A 21,573-nucleotide genomic window follows, 5' to 3' on the forward strand; every position below is an offset into this window, starting at 1 on the left:
TTTGCTCTCACTTCCTAATTCTGTCAGCACTGGAGTGCGTCCCAAAAACGAACGTTTTAAGAACAAGCAAATCTTTAAATTACATTCCGGGATGAGGGCAATTGAAGCACCAGTGTACATCCTTGGGATGTGAATATTTTATGAGGGACGACGGGGCGACGGAGAATTTAAGAGCCCAGTTGATGAAGCTCTGGTGCCCTTGAAGTTTTCTCACCTTTATGAGAAGTGGATTAGCAATCGTAGGATTTCACCAACGTCGTTCACTGAACATTGTCAGAGCAGTGGAAAAATGTGACTTGGCATCATTTCACAAGGATTATAGTTGATTTATGGTCTCCATCAAGCTCATTGTACTGGATGTCCTCGAGTTACATCAAGTGTAAAATAGGTTCTTTGTGACTGCTTCAAATTTGAGACACATTGTTACCCAATAGATCACCGTCAGTGTGTTTGGAAATTACTACCAGTTGCATGGGTTACTGACTGCTTCCAAGAAGTTTCCAGAAGTGAGTTTACTCCGAAATTTCAGTCACAGTTAGACACCTCAGGATAACCGAAGCCTCGAACCGAAAATGCCAATATTTGCAACTAAACCAGTACTCGGCCAACCCCGGGCTGCAGTGTACTCCAAATACAGCCACCCTCTGCAGTTTGTCAAACAGGTTGACAACAATGCAAAGCTATTCCTAGGGACCCGTATACCGAAGACTGCTACGACCGGTGTGCCGTCTGTGTTGACGGACCAGGAGGGGGTCGAGATCGCCGTGTTACCGGGGGATGAGACTGGCCGGAGTGGGGCTGTTATAACTGTCCCACCGTGCAGGGCTGTAACAACTTTAATTGTGCGGCTTCCGAGTACAGATACTGAGGTCCGACATGGAGGCAACTCGTCACCCGTAAGATATTAATTAAAGTAAAACTTTTGACTGCCTCTTATGTTGCCATTTAAAAGACAAGTATGCTTGCTGCTTGTTCTTTTATAATTTTATTGACGCTGCTCTTTGTATTAATTTATTTGTTTGTTGATGATTTGCGTAAAGTTGCTGGCAAGATGCTGTGTATTCAGGTTGGCATGGTGGTATCTTTCCTCGCCTTCAACCTCTAGACCCTCGTTCCAATCAAGCCAGGGGCACTATGTGAATGGGGATTTCAGCCCATACCTTACTGCGTGGGTTTTCCCTGGAATAATTATCTACGGTTTTCCTGGCTTCCACATCTAACTTTGTTCCTTTGTCTTCTCTCCACTTGGGTTCTTGGTTAGTGCAGTGATTGAGTTCACTTTAATTTCTGAGAGTCCTTGGCTGCACAAAAAAAGAAAAAGAAATGAAACGGAATACCGTGTTTGCCGTTGGTGCTCACTCTGTCACTCGTGCTTTCAAATCACATGACGTTGTACACAAGGTCCCCGAGAAGTTAATACCACTGAGCTCGTTGGATCTAGGCCTATATTCATATTTTGCTAATGCGTCTATAAATATCCGAAAAAATGACTCGAAAGATGGTATTAAACATAGTTGTTATAAGAACAGATCGTGCTGTTGCTGCTGTGATAACCTTGTGCTTTTTTTAAAGGGTCTGTATACAATTGGCATGACATTCAAAATAATGGCAATCAAATTTACTTGGCAAGAAGTGAAATGCATTTTGAGAATTGTTTCACTCCGAAGTACTGTGATTATGGAAAGAGAAACGTTATCTGTACATGTTTGAATCAGAAAAACGTAACTGGATAAACGTTTCTCAGATTATGTATTCTTCCTGCGTGGTCAACCGCTCCAGATTTTAGGGTTGAAACAATTATCAAACATATAAAATCATTTTATGGTGTCCTAAGTTTTAACGTGATTTTATTCACGGGTGCCCATAAACCCTAAAGAAAGTTAAAGGGATGTGTGGCACTTGCAAACTTTAACCGAATGTTAAAGTCAAAGCCAAACTTAATCCCTTTCGTTACTTATCAGACATAGAAGGCCAAAATCAACTGACGCCAATGAGTTATATCATTGTTTTCTTATACAGTAAATATTCACTGCGTTAAACTGGAATATAGTAGGACAAACTGACCCACCATTTTTAATTCAAAGGCGCCAGCATTTGTGTACTTGCAGGCGGGGCACACCCACCAGGTGCAGTGGCATCTTAAACAAATTACAATCCGAGGAACTTCCTTCAAGTTCAAGGAATTTTAGGGTAACAGTTGAGTTTCATTGATGACATAATGATCTCCTGACGGAAGTTAAAAGTTTCCAACCGCAACACCAATGTATGTTCCTGTGGTCGCCTTCTAACTTCTGGTCAATCACTAACAAGCCCCACCCGAGCCAATACGATCCAATGGCTTTGTTAGAAATGTTATCCTTATTAAATTAATGCACAAAAACAATAAGAACTTCCTAAGGAAAAAAAGGCAGTATTTCACACACAACACAGATGACTTTCGGGTAGACAGCTTCAGGAAAGATATGATTTAGTCAATTATGATCTGACAGGATTTTGAAGCCTGGTTAATCCGCGCAATTACTGGCACTGTGGTTCACTCAGGCAACGCTCCGTCACGTTGCCACAGGAACTCTTAAAAACTAAAGGATATTATAATATTGCCATCGAACAAACAAGCTTTTCAAGTGACCATTCATATTAATTTTCGAAAAGGCCTAGGCCTATATGTCAAGAAACTCAACGTCATTAATAGCTGATCAACCAACTTATTGTATCGATCTCAGATGATGACAATTAATTTAAAATCAATAATCCGAATCGGAAAATGTATTAACTTTTTCTATTAACTCTTTCTCGCATCAATCGACGGTCAATGGGTTGAATGTTAGATTAACAGAAAAAAGAAAATCATTGCAAAAGTGTACAGTGAACATATACCTTTTGCATGTTTTTGAGCTTGGAAGTATCAGCTTAGTTTGGAAAGTAGCCAGTGACGTAGCTGATACAGCTTCATGGGCGAATATTTTTTAACGGGGACGCTATTTAACCCTATTTGTAATGTGTTTGTTTATCATTTAAAATCCTGTTTATATTCGTATACTTGTGATTTTGTCGTATTTATCAATAAAACAAACCTGTATGAAGGTTTCGAAAAACTAAAAAACACTGCATTAAAATGACAATACTTTGACGTCTATGTGTTGGATGTTGCTATGTTGTACATCCATGCTTCAACAAAGCGGCTATACAAAATGGAGCTCATATTACGCAACATGAGTGATAATTTAACAGGACTTTTCGCGAATCTTTCTGAAAAGCCCAGGCAAAGGGTATAAACAATGATTGTGTTTCACACAATCAAAATCTGTTTAATCCCCCGTGAACTAATTTTCCTTATTGACTTATTGATTGAACACTCAGCTTAAGTAGATCAATCAAGTTTTTAGCAATGGCGTGAACCCCTACTCACTGTGAATGAGATGTATATAATACGATTTATCTGTGGACGTTTCAGCTTCATTAGATGTCAAGTTTTTGAAAAAAATTGAAATTTACAGAGCAATATTTTCAGGAGAGTCGCGTAAATCCGTTGTAAGAGCTGATCATAATAAATATTCTCACCCGGACAACAATTTCTCAAAAGTAGGCCTATCTTCCTTTAAAGCCATTGTACACTTTCGGAACAGAAAACAAATAAAAGTTCACAGATTTACAAATAACTTACAGGGTTTACAGAAGGTCATAGTGAAAGACTTCTCTTGAAATATTATTCCATGAAATAGTTCACTTTTTGAGAAAAACATTAAAACAATGATCAATTCTCAACGGGTTTATTTTAAACGCATGTCATGACACGGCAAAACGTGCGGAAACAAGGGTGGGTTTTCCCGTTATTTTCTCCCGACTCCGATGACCCCGATTTTCACAGGTTTGTTTTATTATATTATATAAGTTGTGATACACAAAGTGTGGGCCTTTGGACAATCTGTTTACCAAAAGTGTCCAATGGCTTAAAAACAAAATAACCCTTATAAAAAAAAAATTCAAAATAAAACTTTTTTATCTCACCAGTATTTTGGGTGGAATAGCCCCCGTCCCATCCCCGGCCATCAGTTAACGGAAAAGACTGTAGCTCCCACTTCCGCGCTTTACAATGTATTACCAAGTGCCGATATAAACTCGCAAGGGTATACATGTATATTAAGCTAATTGTCAAGCCTATTGAAACATCTATTGGATCTTTCATCGTTAGTTACTCCTTGTAGCATTGATGGCTTGCAGCTGCAATAATTCTCCTCTTGTAAAGAAGTATAGTGGTTCAACGTTTCTATCCAAAACATGTGGGACTAAAACATCCATGCTTTGTAGCTAGATATTTCTAGATATATATTTAAAGTTATAGGTATAAGTTAGTTGAACTATGGTTAATTCACAGCAGTTGGCGTATACATCTGAAACGTTACACAAGTATAATACCAACTTAGATACCGGGTCAAAAGTCTGTTTGCTTTCTCTGTCCAGGTGTTTTCTTCTTTCTGTGCCCAGATTTTCCCACAATATTTTGCCCGAACTAGGTCATACGCCTATGAACATTAACCCAAGTGTCTTGTTCAGGGACTTAAGTGCCACGAACGGGACACGAACCGTATACTAAAAACACGTATACAGCTCAACCATTACACTCAGCTATAGGAATCGGGGAGGCAAAATACTTACGGGTTGATCCCTTAAACCACTTTTTACGATTTCTATTAAGTTTGAAACCAACTTTTACTGTTCTTTGATGATATTTACAGCAGTTCAAACCGGTCATTACATTGACCATTGACACATTGTCAACCCTTTCGCCCCGTCTCCTCGTTCAAGCTGCAAGTCGTTGCCCCTAGACCCCGTCCCCGGCTATTGGTCATTGTAATTTAATCTAAAATAAAAAAAATTAGTTGGTACACGTGTTGACGGTCATGTTATACCTCCCTACTGACTGCTCCAACAATCCCCAGGTAACATCTTAAAAAGATATTTATAACCCCGGGGTCTGTGTTGACACCGTCTGGCCACTCAAAGTGTCACCTTAAGGAGGTCCTCCTGGTGACCCACCCGTCCGGTGACCTATCCTATCCTGAACCCGTCCTTTTACTCTAGAGGGCGTGCGAACTTTACCGCGTAAGCTGCCATTTCCTGAGTGGGCAACAGTGATTTTTCGCTCGTCCCCAGCGCCTTGCCTTTAACCAAAAGCGCTGGGATGGGCAAACGTATCAAGCACGCTCATTGGTTAATGCTCAGTCCCATCATGCATCACACTCACACCACACTCACATCACTCACACTGCACACATGAAGTACTTTATGAACAATTAGAATCTGTGCAAGCTGATTGGCCATCCCAGCGGTCATTGATAGACCTGACTGCTTGAGCCGAGCAAACAGTGATCTGACACATTAACACGCATGGACGGAAAGCTTTAAGCAGGTAACGAATCTTCATATTATAACACAAGGCGTGTAAAGAGTTATTGTCGCTTCACCTTGTCTTGGATAAGTTAGGCCAATCCTTTTCAAAGTGGGTGGAGGTCGACTACAGCAAAGCCGGCCCTCCAGTTACCAATCCAAGCGCTAAATTTTTTACTTTTAATTCGATGGTCGAAAGCAAATTGGAGGGGTTAAAAGAAATATCATTTATGTACCAGTTTATTTGTAGGCACACCGTGTTTTCCCTTATGTCATCGCTGTCAATGCATATATTTTCCAAGGTATGTGTCAACAGATTAAAAACAGTTGATTTCCAGAGGGGACATGTATTGTCCCATAGGTTGAGAAACGCCCTCTGGAAATGTATGCGTCAAACTTACAAATATCCGGTTAGGTGTCTACAATAAAAAGTTTCAAGCGAAATTTGTCAGAAAGGGATTTTTTCCCCTGACTTTTAGAATGCTGGTTGTTTTTCTTTATTGAGTGGTTAATATTTAGTGTGTAACAAATATGTTTACTCTGAATGTTTTGGTTTTGTTTAGTGTTGCTGCTGCTGTTGGTTGCATAAAAGGGTAAATGAAACTATTTGGTTTTGCCTTTCACTGGTTTGTATTAAGCTGGTTTTTTTTAAAATATAAAATATAGGAATCGAACCGCCTCAGAGGCTAGCTCGGTGATCTGGTGATTAGACATCTGCGCTAGCCAGACAAAGGTCGTATAATATTCGAATCCCACTAAGTGATACATCTGTTGTTTTTCATAGGCAAAAACCATAAACAACAGTCGGTTTTATATTCATATATTAAACTATTCCCGTGCACACACACGATTTACTTTAAAGGAGCGGGAAATGTTTAACTGGTAGCAAATAACCTGCTTTTGTAGTGCTTTATTTAACATAGTTTAGACGGACAATGTTCCATTCATTTTCAACGTCCCCCGTGGATTTGGGAATTTTTTTCCCATCCAGTTCTAGCAAGGAAACAATCACTTAGAACCACACCACGCCATCACGAAAAAGTCATAAATAAATTGATTATCTTCTCAATATTTTCACTCCCAGTGACAGTTTGACTCAGTTTCAAGTCATGTGGGAATCCCTGAGTGTTTACTCATCAAACAATCTCACTTTGATGGAGGAAGTTGAAATTTCTTGGCAATTCTTTGGGCCCCTGGTTTATATCGCGAGTAGCTGTAAAAGAAAAACAGAAATATTTTGCGGGTAGTCAGGGAAACTTGGAATGGTCTGTGTTATTTCAGGGTTATTCTCTATTTTGGATTCAAAGAAGGAATACAGACATATAAACATTTGCTAAGTTAAGGTTTTCAAACTTATTTGCCGAATCATGATCAGAGTATTGGTGTGAATCACGATTAAAATTCCTTTTCAGCTGTTGACACAGTATACCCAATTCACCGCTCGTGTCTGCTGCTATAAGGTGCAAGTGCATGCCCTAAAACGTGCCCATCGAGGCCTCGGTTTTGGCAATGACTGTACCGGTCGCAGGTGTCCCGAGGAGATGAAAAAAAACCTCAGCAAAAACGGAAAACTTGTCAGAATGAGAGTTTGCGTTCATACTATAAGGGAAGCCTCAATTGTTTCTGGTTTTAGGTATGACCAAGAAACCTTGTTGATGGACATTTCCTCTTTACATTTGTTAGAAATTATCGTTATTGACGGAGGTGGAAATTGTGTAAGAAAACATGAAGTTGCAGTATGGGCCCGATGCGTGTGGCGTCATCTTAAAGATCAAGCCCAGAAGAACACACAGCTATCTTAAAGGCAGTGGACACTATTGGTAGTTACTCAAAATAATTATCAGCATAAAAACTTACTTGGTATAACGAGTAATGGAGAGCTGTTGATAGTATAAAACATTGTGAGAAACGGCTCCCTCTGAATAACGTAGTTTTTGACAAAGAAGTAATTTTCCACTAAAATATTTGAATTTGATTTCAAGACCTCAGAATAAGATTTCGAGGTTTAGAAATCAAGCATCTGAAAGCACACAACTTCGTGTGACAAGGGTGTTTTTTCTTTCATTATTATCTCGCAACTTGGATGACCGATTGAGCTCAAATTTTCACAGGGTTGCTATTGTATGCATATGTTGAGAGACTAAGTGAGAAGACTGTTCTTGGAAAATTAACAATAGTGTCAAGTGTCTTTAATAAGTTTGTGTTCAGTTTCTCGTACGTTACGTGCATTTTACCAACTATTAATCAAACACCAACCTGGGATTTGTTGTGACTCATGTGGCATATTCCCCAACCCCCTTTTCCAGAAGTTATTTTGATAAACTTGGCACATCAGCACCAAGGGTTACGGCTTGTATTATTACCAGGCACCTCTTAAATCTTTATTTTGTGGTAGTCGAACCAGGGACGCTTATAGTGCTGAACATTTGACTGCGTCGTGAGATATTGGTGTTTGTTTACAAAAAAACTCAACAACAGTGCTGTAGTGTCAAGGGAGCTGGCATTTACTTCGACATTTCTGTCGAAAAACTCACTTCCTTTTCTTTCCCCTCTACACCATAGGGTACACCTCTTTGGTGGATAAGCATTTCATCTGCCTTACTAGAATCAACTCACCATGAGATTTGAGTCGGAAAGGCGCTCCACAATTCCTATATTTGCATTAGCTTGGGGCGGCGCCATGTTTGGTGCCAAGAGAGCCACTTAAATTGCAACACTAAGGAGGTTTTTAGAGACATTAGTCTGTGACAAAGCAGTCGCGGACGTGATGCAATATGCTGTTAAAATTATTTTCAAAAGTGAGAAACATTAGAAGTTCCAAACTGCTTAGCAACTAAAAGGACATAATGGTCGAAACGTCAGGCCATTAACTATCTTTTTGTTTTGCATTTTTAAAAGTGTATAAATTGTATCCATAAACTTGTTGATTCAAAAGAGATAATCGGTAACCTGACTTCAAATCACGGTTTTTCTGCCCTATGGCAGCCGATAATGGAAAATATAAAAAAATAAAAAATAAAAGCTCAATACTCCAACAAACTGAAAGCTTCGAAACTTTTACTTCACTGTTTACAAACATCACTGATTGAAACCTTGCGTGGAATTGTTTGACAGGTTTTGGGCTCGAATTTACTAAGATGTGATGTGTCGTATATAAGATGTGTATCAATCTGATTAATTATTTGGCAATGTGTTGTCAATATACAAACCACGATGGGACAATTAATGACAATTCTTCTTTAGATGAACCTGAGTTATTCGTCAATACGACCCTAATTGATTTACAACTGTCTTTTAACAGTTATCCGTTCATTTTCTTTTATTTTCAGATCCGTAGGAAAAGTAAGGCCTTCAACGCCAAGCTGCAGGAAGGAGATGAAGTAATCAGTGTAAACGGCCACAACGTCCGCAACGTGGGACGGGATGTTGCCATGGGTTACGTGGACGCCACCGTGGATACACTGGACTTGGAAATTGTTAGGTACGGTATAGCCTCAAACGGCCATTACGGCGGTGACAAAAATCACACGATTATAATAATTATACACTTCATCTTCACATTTCAATCTTCTCTTCTGACAAAGAGAAACTAAACAATAAAACAAATTCCTCCAAAAAGTTTACAAATGTAACTGTTATTGCTTCTCCACGAAGGCCCCGAAAGTAAGTTTACATTACAATTATTCCATGGACAAAGATGGTGCATAGAATATGCCCGTCATCTGTTATGCAATGAATTGCAAGTCATTTGTGAAATTGTCTCAAATTACGTTACTTCGTTTTATCATACCATTCAGGAATTGTGATTATGAAAGGTGCTTGCCTGTCCCTCTTCCATTTGTGTGTATTCTTAATGATCTTGACAGCGTCTTCTTATTCAACCATTCGTGATTCATATGTTCACCCAAATTCCGGGTCAATGAGCCTGACCCGTTTCTAAAGGCCATTCTGACCCGGAAACTGTTTTGACTTTATTCAGCTCCTGCGTGCCCCCCCCCCCCCGTGTCCAGGGTCATTATGACAGAGAAACAGGTTAAGCACAGCGTGACTCGAAACCCAAATTCATTCGAATAACAAACGATTTTGTAACTTTTTAAAGTAATTATTCAAATAAAGATCCACTGTTGCGGTAGATTTTTGCTGTTGTAATGAGTATGTTTTCTGACAAATAAAGTGAAGGAAGTTTTAATATCACTTGTGACTGTTATAGACGGAGTAACGGTGGGCAGTCCATACCTATCAACGCCTCATCTACACAACACGTGAACGGCAGTGCAGAGACCCGCAGGGTACCAACCTATCAGATATCACCTGCTGCGCAGCCGCAGAGACAACAAGGTAGAATATATTATATGTATATTTTGCAGTGTTTATCATGAAACCAATGATACCAGTACGGAATGGTGTGGACATTGATGAGCTACAAGTTGACCAAAATTAATTGATTTTAATGTATTATTACCCTTTACAAGTAGAATTAATGAAGCTGTAAACAACCTTTAATTTACAAAGGTTTCGGTAAAACCGTGTAATGATAAGCTCTAAATAAGTTTGGGTGGTTTTATAGGATCCGTTGTTTTCAACTCGACGTTTCGATCAGTATGCTCTGACCGTCTTCTGGAGAAAGCTGGACCCTGATGCTGCATGCACAGTATACGTACTGAAGCAGCATGCAGCACCAGAGTCAAATTTTCTCCAGAAAATGATCAGAACAAACTGAATGAAACGTCGAGTTGATGAAACCAACGGTTCTTTTCAGAACCACCCCAACTCATTTAGAGATTATCATTACATGGTGTTACCGCAAACCTGTCTATATCGTATTTCCACCATTCAAAGTTTCAAATCCTACTGATGATCCACAAAGCAACAAACCTTTCCTAACACACAAAAGTTGTCTATATGACCCATACCGGTACGGACTAAAACAGTCCTATCTCAATTTAGTAATACTCAATACATTTACAATTTTACAGGGACTCCACAAAAGAAGCTTGTACCAAGCATTACACACGTGCAGACTAGAGATGAACCGGCAGAAAATGAAGGTGAGTCGACTATGTGTGTGTTTTATACTCACACACAACAAGTTAGCACTTTTTTCATATTCACTGCCATAATACGGAGACTGACAACAAAACAGGGAGGGGAACACAAAATGTCTTCAAAGGAGAATTCTAAAGACTGGGAGACTCTTGAATGTAGAGAGAAAAGAAAAAAATCAAACAAAATATGCCTTCAAAAGAATACAACAAATAGAATGTGTGTACGAAAGGGTTAGACAGTGGACACTATTGGTAAATGTCAAAGACCAGTCTTCTTACTTGCTGTATCTCATCATATGCATGAAATAACAAACCTGTGAAAATTTGAGCTCAATTGGTCCTCGAAGTTGCGAGATACTAATGAAAGAAGAAACACCCTTGCCCACGAAGTTGTGTGCTTTCAGATGCTTGATTTCGAGACCTCAAATTCTAAATGTGAGGTCTCGAAATCAAATTCGAGGAAAATTACTTCTTTCTCGAAAACTGCGCTACTTCAGAGGGAGACGTTTTTCAAAATGTTTTACACTATCAACCTCTCCCCGTTACTCATTATCAAGTAAAGTTTTATGCTAATAGTTATTTTGAGTAATTACAAATAGTGTCCACTGCTTGTTAAAAAATAGTTATTTTACAATTTTATTCTACAGAGAAACATTACTGCTTCAAACTGTTAAGGGCATTAAATGAGCAGGTGACATAACGCCCCTAAGTAGAGTCCCATCTGGCCCGAACGGCATAGTCTATGAAGGGCTACATAACTTCCCAATGTGACTAAATCGTTTATAATAAAAAAAATCCCCAGACACTAGTATATTCATTAATATTTTAGACATTGTTTCTTAAAACGAATGGGATTTACATAAATAATGTCTTCCAAAACACCACCTCACTACATTGTGTGTCTTCTTGTATGCAAATAGGACAACAACTTTCCTGGCTCCCATTAACAATTGTCAAGCTTCAAGCTCACCTTACAAAGATTTCTTAATCTTTTTCGATTAGAATCCAAGTTGAAAGTGGCACTTTCCGCCCTGGTCAACCTGTTGCCTTTGAAGTGACTTAATAGTGTTATCAAAGGTTTTTCATTGTTGTACATATTACCGAGTATGCAATTTGAAGGCAAAAACATATTAACTACTAATGATAATAAGAGAAGACACCTGAGCCGAGATTTTATAATTAAGTATTTTCACACTTTTCAGGGATGCGGAGAGGCAACACGGTCTCCTTCAACCCTCCAAAGATCAACGTAGTTGCCAAACCAGCCGTTTGGTCCCCAGGTGGCCAAACACAACCCGCCAAGAAAGCACCATTAGCATATTCAACCAGTGCGCCGGCGCACACCACTTCAGCGCATGTGCAGTATGGTGTGGAAGGGGACCAGGAAAACCAGCCCACGTTTCGGAAGGTAGTCCCACTGATGTCAGCTCCATTGCCGAAGACGAAGACCCCTTTCCAGGAGAGCCAACAGAATGCATCTCCTAAGCCAGTTCGATGGGAGCCACAGATTCAAGTTTCGAATAAGCCGAGGAAGGAGGTGGAATCATCCTCAACGACAACTTGGTCTGGCAACGTCTCTGGCCCGAGGAGGACATCTGTCGGCAAGGAGGTCACCATCACCTTTGCACCTCAGTTACCCTCCCAATCGAAGAGGCTCTCAACAGACAGCGGTGTGCCACCGTCACCGATAAAGGAAGAGCCGATCCAGATTACTTCCAGAGCACAGATTCAAAACAAGCCGCAAATGCCAGTACAGATCAAGGAAGAACCGACTGTAATCTTGAGACGTGCAGCACCATCAACAGACTCAACTGACGGCAAAAGAAGACTCAAACCAGAAACTGAATGTAAGTTTACCCCCCTAACCCGTCCATTAAATTCTTAACAAAACAGTAAAAAACATTTATAATACAATTTGAAAACAGCACTATCTGTAAACCGCCGGCTCTGACAACTTGAATGCACAATCACTTCAAAATGGCAGACCCCATTTTGACGACCCGCATTTAATTGAGCCATCTGAGCTATTTTGACTGGTGGTTGGGTGGTGCTCATTTTCTTACAGCTAGATCATCCCCTAACCTTTTTGGTACCTGGCAATACAAACGCAAGAGAAAAAAAACCATACATTGCTCCCAAAAGAAACTTTATTGTTTGGAAAGAATGCATGCCAAAGGCTTCTGGTCAGAATTTACCCGGATTCCCGAGTTACAGGTATCCTGACACATTTTAGGGTCAGGCTGACCCGGAAACTGGTTAAAAAATTAGTTTTAACCTAAGATGCTGCCTTAGACTGAACCATTTACTGGTAAGTTTAACCCAGATTCGGAGTCATATTGACCTAGAAATGGATCAGGCCCTACCAGGGCATTTGGTGACTCATAATGACGAAATGACGAACTGTAGACACCAGTTAAAGCTATCAACATTTTCCAGATAATCTGATACTAATTTCTCTCAATACTTTGTTTCTTTGCAGATAAGCGTCCTTACTCATACCCTGGAAAACACTCCGAGGATGACCCGGAAATCTCAACAGAAATGAGAATGAAAGCCTGCAAGACCATTGCAGACCTCCTCATGTTCCCGGCGGACAAGCACGCCAAAGGTGCCAGGATGTTTGCCAAACGACGCAAGCGTAGCGACCGTTGGTCAGTAGAGGGCCAGGGTCAAAAGCCAGACGATGAGGATGATGAAGACGACGAGCCGAAAGCCCCACCCGTGGAGATCACCTTAGTGTCATCAGGGAGGAAGCCATTGCCTCCTGGTGCTGTGCCAATTGGGATGCCCCTGCCCCCGCCACCCCCTCCTCCGGAACCTGGAAAGAGTAATATACCCGTAGCACCTCCACCTCCTCCTCCAGGCACCAAGTACAGGCTGAAAGTGGAGCCCACAAACTTCAAGGTGAACTTGAAGAGTAAAGATAAGTGCGCCCATGACATCGTGAGCCCGGAGGAGATGGGCCGTCTGGTTGTGGACTTGAAATCGGCCACCGGTCGCGGAGCTAACATGTTTGAGAGGCGCCGCCAACGTTCAGATCAGTTTGTCATCGACGAAACCAACGCAAAGCCGCCACCAGTATTGAAAAAGCCAGACAAGCCCAAGGGATATTCCTCCGCGCAGATCAAGATGAAGCAAGATAATCCAATGATTGTCCCTAAGAAATCACCCTGGGAAGCAGCAATGGAATCACCTGTGGGTAACTGTGACGAAGCTTTTCATCATATCAAACCGAAGAGACCATCCCTGACGCAGGTAGATGGTTTGACAACGAAGGGACACGGAGCTCCACAACCTAAACCTAAACCACCAGCAGCTTGGATGACCACTTCAAAAATCGTACCTGATGTACAATCAAAAGCTTTGTCTGAACCACCCAAAATCAAACCCAAGTTCAACGCCAACGATCCCAAGTCCATGCAGCAGACTGCTTCGCCAATCTCCAAACCTGCGTTTAATGCCAAGAAGCACTCAATCGATTCAAAATCTCAAGACTTTAACCCCAAACCACGGGGATGGAATTCTCCAATAAATTCTGGTGAGACGACCCCTACCTCCCAAACGTCAATGAACTCGGCAGAAGATACCCACGTAGGCCTGGGCTCAATCTTCCCGACTAAGCCAGCTAAGTACAGCACAGGCTTCAGTGACTATAACCGAAAACCGCGCGGATGGGGCAACTCCGATGAGCCACAACCCAATGCTGCCACCAACGGCAGGCCGGCCAGCTATTCTTATGGTTCAAAGCCTTCTCCAATGAGCGTTCATTCGGGGCGTGTCTCGGGTAACCTTTGATCCACTCGCCTTAAGAACTTACGCATGTAATGAATCTTATGAAATGACGTCATACAGCCGCCATCTTAGAGGGTTAAAGGCACCAATGGAAATGCACTGATTTGTACGTGCGGCGCACAGAGATTGGTAAATGAAGCACCATGTTTTGACCTCTAGGCGAGGGCGCCCCACCCAAATGACGTCATGTGCATCAGGTCTTCGTGTGTTTTAGACCACTATACAAAGAGCACAAACCCTTATTATTTAGTGTCTGTGGTGACGTCAGTGATTAAGATTCTAGACTGCTTCCCATTGGAGGGCCATACTTTTTCCTTTTTGGTTACCATGACAAATTATGAGTCCATAAAACTATGTTCAAAAACACATTTTCACAATTTAACGTCATCTTCAGTGAACTTTACAAATGTTTTAAACATCGAACTTATTTGTTGAGCTTTGTGTCATATCAAATCAAATTAGTTTGGAAAATGCTCGGTTGGGGTGTATGAATAATAGCTGTACAGTTGTTCCTTCTGTTAATAGTAAATTTTCGCGTGACCTCTAAGTAGATTTTACAAGTTTTGTACATTATAATAGCTTGAAATTATTGATTGAGTTCAGTGTGTGTGTATGTGTGTCTATCACACAAAAATTGTCAGGTATCCGACAAGCTTTTACCTTTTAATGGTTGACGAAGCATAGCAACGGAATGTTCAACTCGCTTTATAGGAATATTTTTGTTCATCTGCTTAATATTGGCTCATTGTCTCTAATAAGCCAAGATAAATAATGATTGTGACATAAAACATAGTGTCTTGCCGAATGTTGCCACCAAATTGACTTTGTGTTTTTACAAATAGCTGCACCGATGCCCTTATAGTAGTTTGTAGTGAAGCATGCTGCGTTGAGGAAAACCAGTTACATAACCTGTGTACAGAATGACTTTTCGTGGGATGAAATACGAGAAAGTCCGGCTATTGGAAGGGGAATTGGAAGCCAACGGAACTTCACAGAATGGAGATATTTCTTTGCATAATGATGACAGAAGACGAAGAGAAAATGCATGAAACCTGCTAAGCCGTCTCTGTAAAAAAAAAAACACATTACGCTGCAGGCAGGATGCAATTGGGAGACATTGTCACGTTCCCTGAAGGTCGTGCATAAGTCATTATGAAGTGGGTCATACGTCACAGGTACCAGACCATAAACTGATCGAGCCTCATGGACTATGATAAACCAAGATGGCACAGCGTGATAAGAGATGATCATGAACTACGATCGAGATAAAAATGACACAGCCGTGGTATGAAAAAAAGTCGGGCTGTGAATGAACTAGTGACTTCGGCTTTGTGTTTGGACAATAACAATAAAAAAGGTTTGTTTATGTGACCCAGACAGATCAGTTGAAGTCACCAAAACAGCCTATGCTGTTAAATGTTCAACCCTGATTTTTGCATATACATGTAGAGATCGTAGGCTTGGATAGCTGTTTCGCTGCACGGTAAAAGTGTGCTTTTTTTATAGGAAAGGTGTTTTATCAATGAAAAAAGGTGAAATTCTTGTTGATTTCCTGAAACCAACCATGACAACTCATCCCTGATTGGACAGTTTTCTACAGAAGGTGACAGAGGATTGTTTGAAGGAACGGAAGAAGAAGAAGCGCGAGCAGCTATCGGGCGTATAAGGATTACATAGTCCTAAACGTGATTCTGTAGTATGGTGATTAGGAATACGGCTCGCTGATGAAGTTCACAGACAGGTCTCAAAGCTCGTTAATGATTAAAGACGTTGGACACTATTGGTAGTTGTCAAAATCCAGTCTTCACACTTGGCCGTATCTCAACATAAGCATAAAATAACCGACCTGTGAAATTTTGAGACAAAAAATGTATACAGATTGATGATCGTCTAAAAATGGCACATAATCTGGGTCAAATTGAGTTCATAATGAGTCTTGATGGACACCCGAATGTATATGGAACTGACAGCCTTGTGCAGGACCCATTTGAAAAGCACCAAGAGAAAACTCGGGTTGTTAAACCATGGCCACATTTATATGAGCTGTCATATAATTATGAGACAAAGATTGCTCAAAAAAAGGTCACTCCGAAAAATGAGATGTGAACCAGCTACACTGCAAAAAACTGAGGTGTTAAATTAACACCATGGGTGTTGTCGTATATAGATACCAAAAAAAGAATCAACAAGTAAGGGTGATGAAATAACACAATATTATTTAAAGACAGTTACATGGGTGTTAATCCAGGTTTCGCGTGCCGCGAACGGATACGGTTAGTGTGACGGATACGTCATCATTATGACGTCATACGCTACTCGCTATCCGCTATAGACCTTTCTTTTGCAACGTCACAGCCCGAGTTTTTGCCAACCCGGATTGGAAAACTATGGAAAGCCGTAAGTGCAAATTAAGAAAAGATCGCTATTTTTGGTAACAATGTAACCAAATTTGTTGATTTTGTTAAAAACAAAACAAATAATTAAGAGAGGTATATTATTTAATTGAAAGTTTGCAGAAAATGCTGAATTTGGTTAAAACATCTGTTTTTTAAGATTGAGTGTTTTACTAACATTCGGCCGACCATGCCAACCAAGGCGGTTTGTTTATCAACAAAAGAAAGGTCTATACGTGCAGACGACACTGGTTTCCTGCTCGCTACACGTAAGTAGGTTCCGGATAGCTAAACGTATGCGTATCCGCTCGCGTGCGAAACTTCACTGTTTTTAACAACCTATATGGTGATAATTTTGATTCTCTGTTCGGTTTCTACATGTGGCAACACCCATGGTGTCAATTTTGACACCTCAGTTTTGCAGTGTATACTCAAAGCGTACATCACTATTTTTAATAGACTTCTACGGAGAAACGTATGATATCAACGAAATTGTTTGAATGTCATTTTCGAGTTTTTATTTAAATTTACCAGCTGTGTTTAAGTTGAGACCATGCAGCAGTTTAGCGTGACTCAGTATACGTGTCCAAATTGACATCTGCGAATGAGGCTGCAGTAATGAATTTGCTATAGAGGCCAGATGTGCCTTTATTGCTGCATTTAGTTTTTATCCATCCCAGCCGGAGACGCCATTTAAAAAAAAACTGTATTCATTTATTTGGTTCCCTCAGAGGGAAAGGTCACAATTTTTGCCCCGGAAGTACTTGAAGTGTGCACATAATATGTCATTGACATGCTACTATATTCTTAGACATTGCATTTACCTTGTATTGCAACTGTATAAAAAGTATTTAAAAAAGTCTTGAACGACATGTACTGAAGTGTGTAAATAAGGCATGTTTGTGCCCGAAGCCACCATATAGAGACAATCTTCAGTAACAAGTGACAGACTGATGTGATCAGTGACTTGTGAAATTTTATTTAAAAATTACTTTCTTAACTATATATGTTAATTGTGAATTAATGAAAGATTTTAATCATTCTTTATTGAACTGTGATTTCTAACAAAAGTTAATGCAAACGATTTATCTTATTGATCATTATAATATGAACACGTGTGGCTTTGTAGAGATCTATTTAGTCACTTTATGTTGAAAAGTTTAGAATATGAAACCCCTGTACTAATTTGCGTATTCATATTCGGGAAGAAACAATAATACTACGTTATGGTGCCTTTACTTGGGAACTTTGCAAACCCATACAAATTTGTCAATTCATTTCAAAAATCTAAAAAGAAAAAAATGATGTAACTGTTCTTTGGATGCAGAAAGAAAACACTGGATACTTTATTGGTAAAAAAGATACACATATTGGACGGGTTGAATTTGTATTAATTAAAATAATAAATTAAGCATCCGCCAAAAGAAGTGATTGTTGAAAACGTGCCATTGATTGGCACGTGTTTCTGGTAACAATACACTCTAAAACACTCCCGGATCAGAGTTGACCTGGATTCCAGCCGGTTCCAGTGGCGCCTGATCCATTTCTAGGTCGGGCTTAACCCAGAAACTGATCAAAAACTATGGCCGAGTTCCGGGTACTTTTAACACAGTTTTCGGGTCATACTGACTCATACAAGAGTCGGACCCTTACGGGACTCGGATGGATCTGAGTCAATACTGACCCCAAAAGGATCAACACTGATCCCAAAAGGGTAAATATCGACCACAAGAGGGTCAACTTATTACTGACCCAGGAGGTTTTAGAGTGCAGTAGAATGGTTTTCTGTCGAACATTAACTGCATGATATTTTACAATGAAGAGTGATTGTAAAGTTTACAAGTTATGATGAAAATTCTAATATATAATAGACATGTATATCGCTGAGTAAACGGTTGTGTGTAATTATTGAGAATTTAATTTACTGGGTGTTTAGATTTTCGAGTTATATTCTGCTTGCAGAATTGTGTGATTAATGATTATGATAGGAAATTAACAACCAAAAAACCCAATGAGGAAATAAAATCGAAGTCAGTTTGCTTTGAATCAAAACTGTGTTTGGTGTAATTTGATTTCCGAAGACTAGTTAATAGATTTTATATGCACCCATATCCGTAGTTGCGTCCCTTGAAAAAGGGGGAAGGATATCATTCTACAGAGGTAAAAGGTAAAAACAAAACACGCATAAAGCACAAGTGACAATGAATGAAGTGGTGCAAGTGAGTATTTCGAAGGCAGTGGGTTCAAAGTTTGGTTTTTGTTCGGTATTTTGTGTCACGAAACTATAAAGTCCAGCAATCATTTGGAAGTTTCGTGCACTTTGTAGAACAAGCATAAAACATGGTATACTTATGATTTTTGTTTTATATAGTACCATCTCTGAAATGGCCTGTAATATTACTACACTGTCACTTATCTTGTTCATGTTCCCTGTTTCCAGAACAGTAATGAATGCTAACATTTTGCAAACATGGTACCAGACTATTATTTCGACCAGCCTCAGTTTAATTACAATGAGTTGGAATGGAGTAAAATCAAGATGGCCACAGCGTGATAAAGGTCTATGACATTAATTGTCAAATGGGGGACCTTTCCCAGCGAAATAAGCCATTATATAATTTTTTTTTCGTTCGGCAGTGTGGAGGCTGTGTGTGCAAAATTAGCAATTTCAAGTTGGACCTTTTCAATGTCATTAAAACGAACCTTGTCAGTAATGTAATGACTCTGAGCTCATTCCGATGGCCTATCAGCCGCGCAAACGCCCTCATTGTCACCCTCGTACGTCGGCGTCACCACTTTAATCATAACAACTGCGAGGGGTATCTTACAGCTGGCAACTACGTTCATCTAAAATTAATACATTCATTAAATGAACACAATCTCTTCAGCTTACACGAATGTGCAAAATCCTATTACCTGTTTTGACGCCCCGTCCTGTGAATCATTTTGGAGGTATGCAATCCACTCACCAGTGGTGGTTGAAATCCCTTGATATTTACCGCATACCAGAAAATCACTATCGTATAAAATGTTAAAAACAATCATAAAAGGTATATATACAGTCAGTGAATGACGCTTGAACGTCGCTGGTGTTCTGGTGGCAAGATATGATCTGGCCTTGTTTTTCGTAATACCAGTGACGTAAATGTTTTTGGAACTTATTTGGGATGATTTTGGCATCAAAATATTCGGCTTTCTATGGTTGAGAGGCTGGTGCAAATTTAACTTCAAACCCAGAAACAAGTTATTACAGAACACCAAATTGATAAATTCATATTATTGTGCATGCATGGTTTTGAGTACACAATAAGAATAGTACTATAGAGTATTAGTCTTTATGGGATGGGATATAGTGGTGTAACTCATTTTTATTTGGAGGAGGGGGACAGGCTGGGCCAAAGACATACTTGTGTGACTATTAATATTATTTTAAGCCTTTAATTTGTACTTTTGGGGGGCTGGGGTGGGCAAGAAGGCTGCAAGGGTTCTAAGCGGACAGGAGGGGGGGGGGGGCTACAAGTATTTGCGCCGTGTCTTAATTCACGTCAATTTCACTGCTGTATACAGTCTAGGGCAGACAGTTCAATCCCGTCACAGTTCAAAATGTAGGGGAGGGGCAGTTATCAATCCACATTATATTCTTTACACGCGTTATGAACACAATTGGGTTTGTATCTTGGTCTCGATGTTTGAGCTTTTCGAGATGCTCCACAAACGTGTTTTTCAGTGACTAGCCAGCAGTACAGTAGCTTGTCATGTCATTATATATAGTCTGTCAGCTTTTTCAATAGTCCACATTAATGAAATCACTCTATGATGAAATGGAGGCTTTTTAACACTGACATGTCGGACCAGCTGACCACCGGAGGTGAATTTCGACTGGTCCTCGGTTTGTTACCTTTGGCCAGCGGACCACTGTTACGGATTTGTTATATTTAATGTGTCTCGACTAATAGAGACGTGTGAGGTCCATCAGTAATAAATGGCACATTAAAAAGTAATATCGCGTCGAGTTATTCACGCCTACCTTTAAAATTCGCTTTTTATTTTGTTGTTATGCTTCAACTGCACTGAGCTTTAAGTTTTGAAGGTAACAATAATGGATGCTATGTGATATACCGTGACACGTGATTGCCCCAAATATTTCGCGGAATGTTAAGGTCGCGTGGTTTGTAAACATAACGTGTGGGCAGCCGGAAACTAACGAAGAAAACAGATCAGTTAACCCTCTACGTCCCGAATACTTCCGATTGATGAAGTCGGCTGGTCGGATTATGAACTCCCGCGGGACACACGAGATAGCAAGTACACGTCCCCCTTTTCACATCGAAGAAGATACAAAGATTGGTAAAGTATTTAATTGCAAGGGCTTGATTTAACTTAGAATAATTTACAAGGATGAGCCTAAACAAGTAACGGTATTCACGGAAAAGGAGATGAACGGTGGAAGTCTGAAATAGCTGAGACAACTTATCGGCAGATTTTGAAATTGACACTTTTTAACGTGAACAAAAGCAAAAACAGTGCAAGGATATGGGGGATTAATTGGGGTCAATCAACAAATTTTGAAGTTGTTGTTTTTTATTTTGGCTTCGAATTAAAAAAATAATACAATGCTGATAGTGTAACTTTAAAGTCACTGATAGTGTTTGGTTTTGTGTTCTCAACAAACCTGACCGCAAAGTACGAGAATATATGAGTAAGGAAACCGTAAACACCAACTTTAAGTGTAGTTAGATCATCTTTGCGAAGAAAAAAGGAAACTCGACACCGAACAGTGATATACCTCAGACAGATAAAGCGGTACACCACAACTGATACATCCACTAGCGCAGTGATAACATAGTGCGACCGCATCAGAGCGAACCAGCCCATGCCCTTATTTGGATTCCACACCATGCATATATTACCAGGTACCACTACCACCATCCCGATGCCTGAAAAATACCCAGCAT

The 21,573-nt window shown here is 40.1% G+C and overlaps 1 protein-coding gene across 1 annotated transcript; it reads left to right on the forward strand.

Annotated features, from left to right (window-relative positions):
• The first annotated feature begins 572 nt into the window (after positions 1–572).
• Positions 573–16,580, forward strand: LOC117303976 (synaptopodin-2-like). Its single transcript, XM_033788445.1, has 6 exons — positions 573–896; positions 8,718–8,869; positions 9,599–9,726; positions 10,365–10,436; positions 11,636–12,280; positions 12,913–16,580. Exons 1-6 carry the CDS (start codon positions 573–575, stop codon positions 14,226–14,228), a joined length of 2,637 nt encoding a protein of 878 aa, XP_033644336.1. The 3' UTR covers positions 14,229–16,580.
• The last annotated feature ends 4,993 nt before the right edge of the window (positions 16,581–21,573 follow it).

Source organism: Asterias rubens, chromosome 20 (genome assembly GCF_902459465.1).
Source record: "Asterias rubens chromosome 20, eAstRub1.3, whole genome shotgun sequence".
NCBI classification, from domain to species: domain Eukaryota; kingdom Metazoa; phylum Echinodermata; class Asteroidea; order Forcipulatida; family Asteriidae; genus Asterias; species Asterias rubens.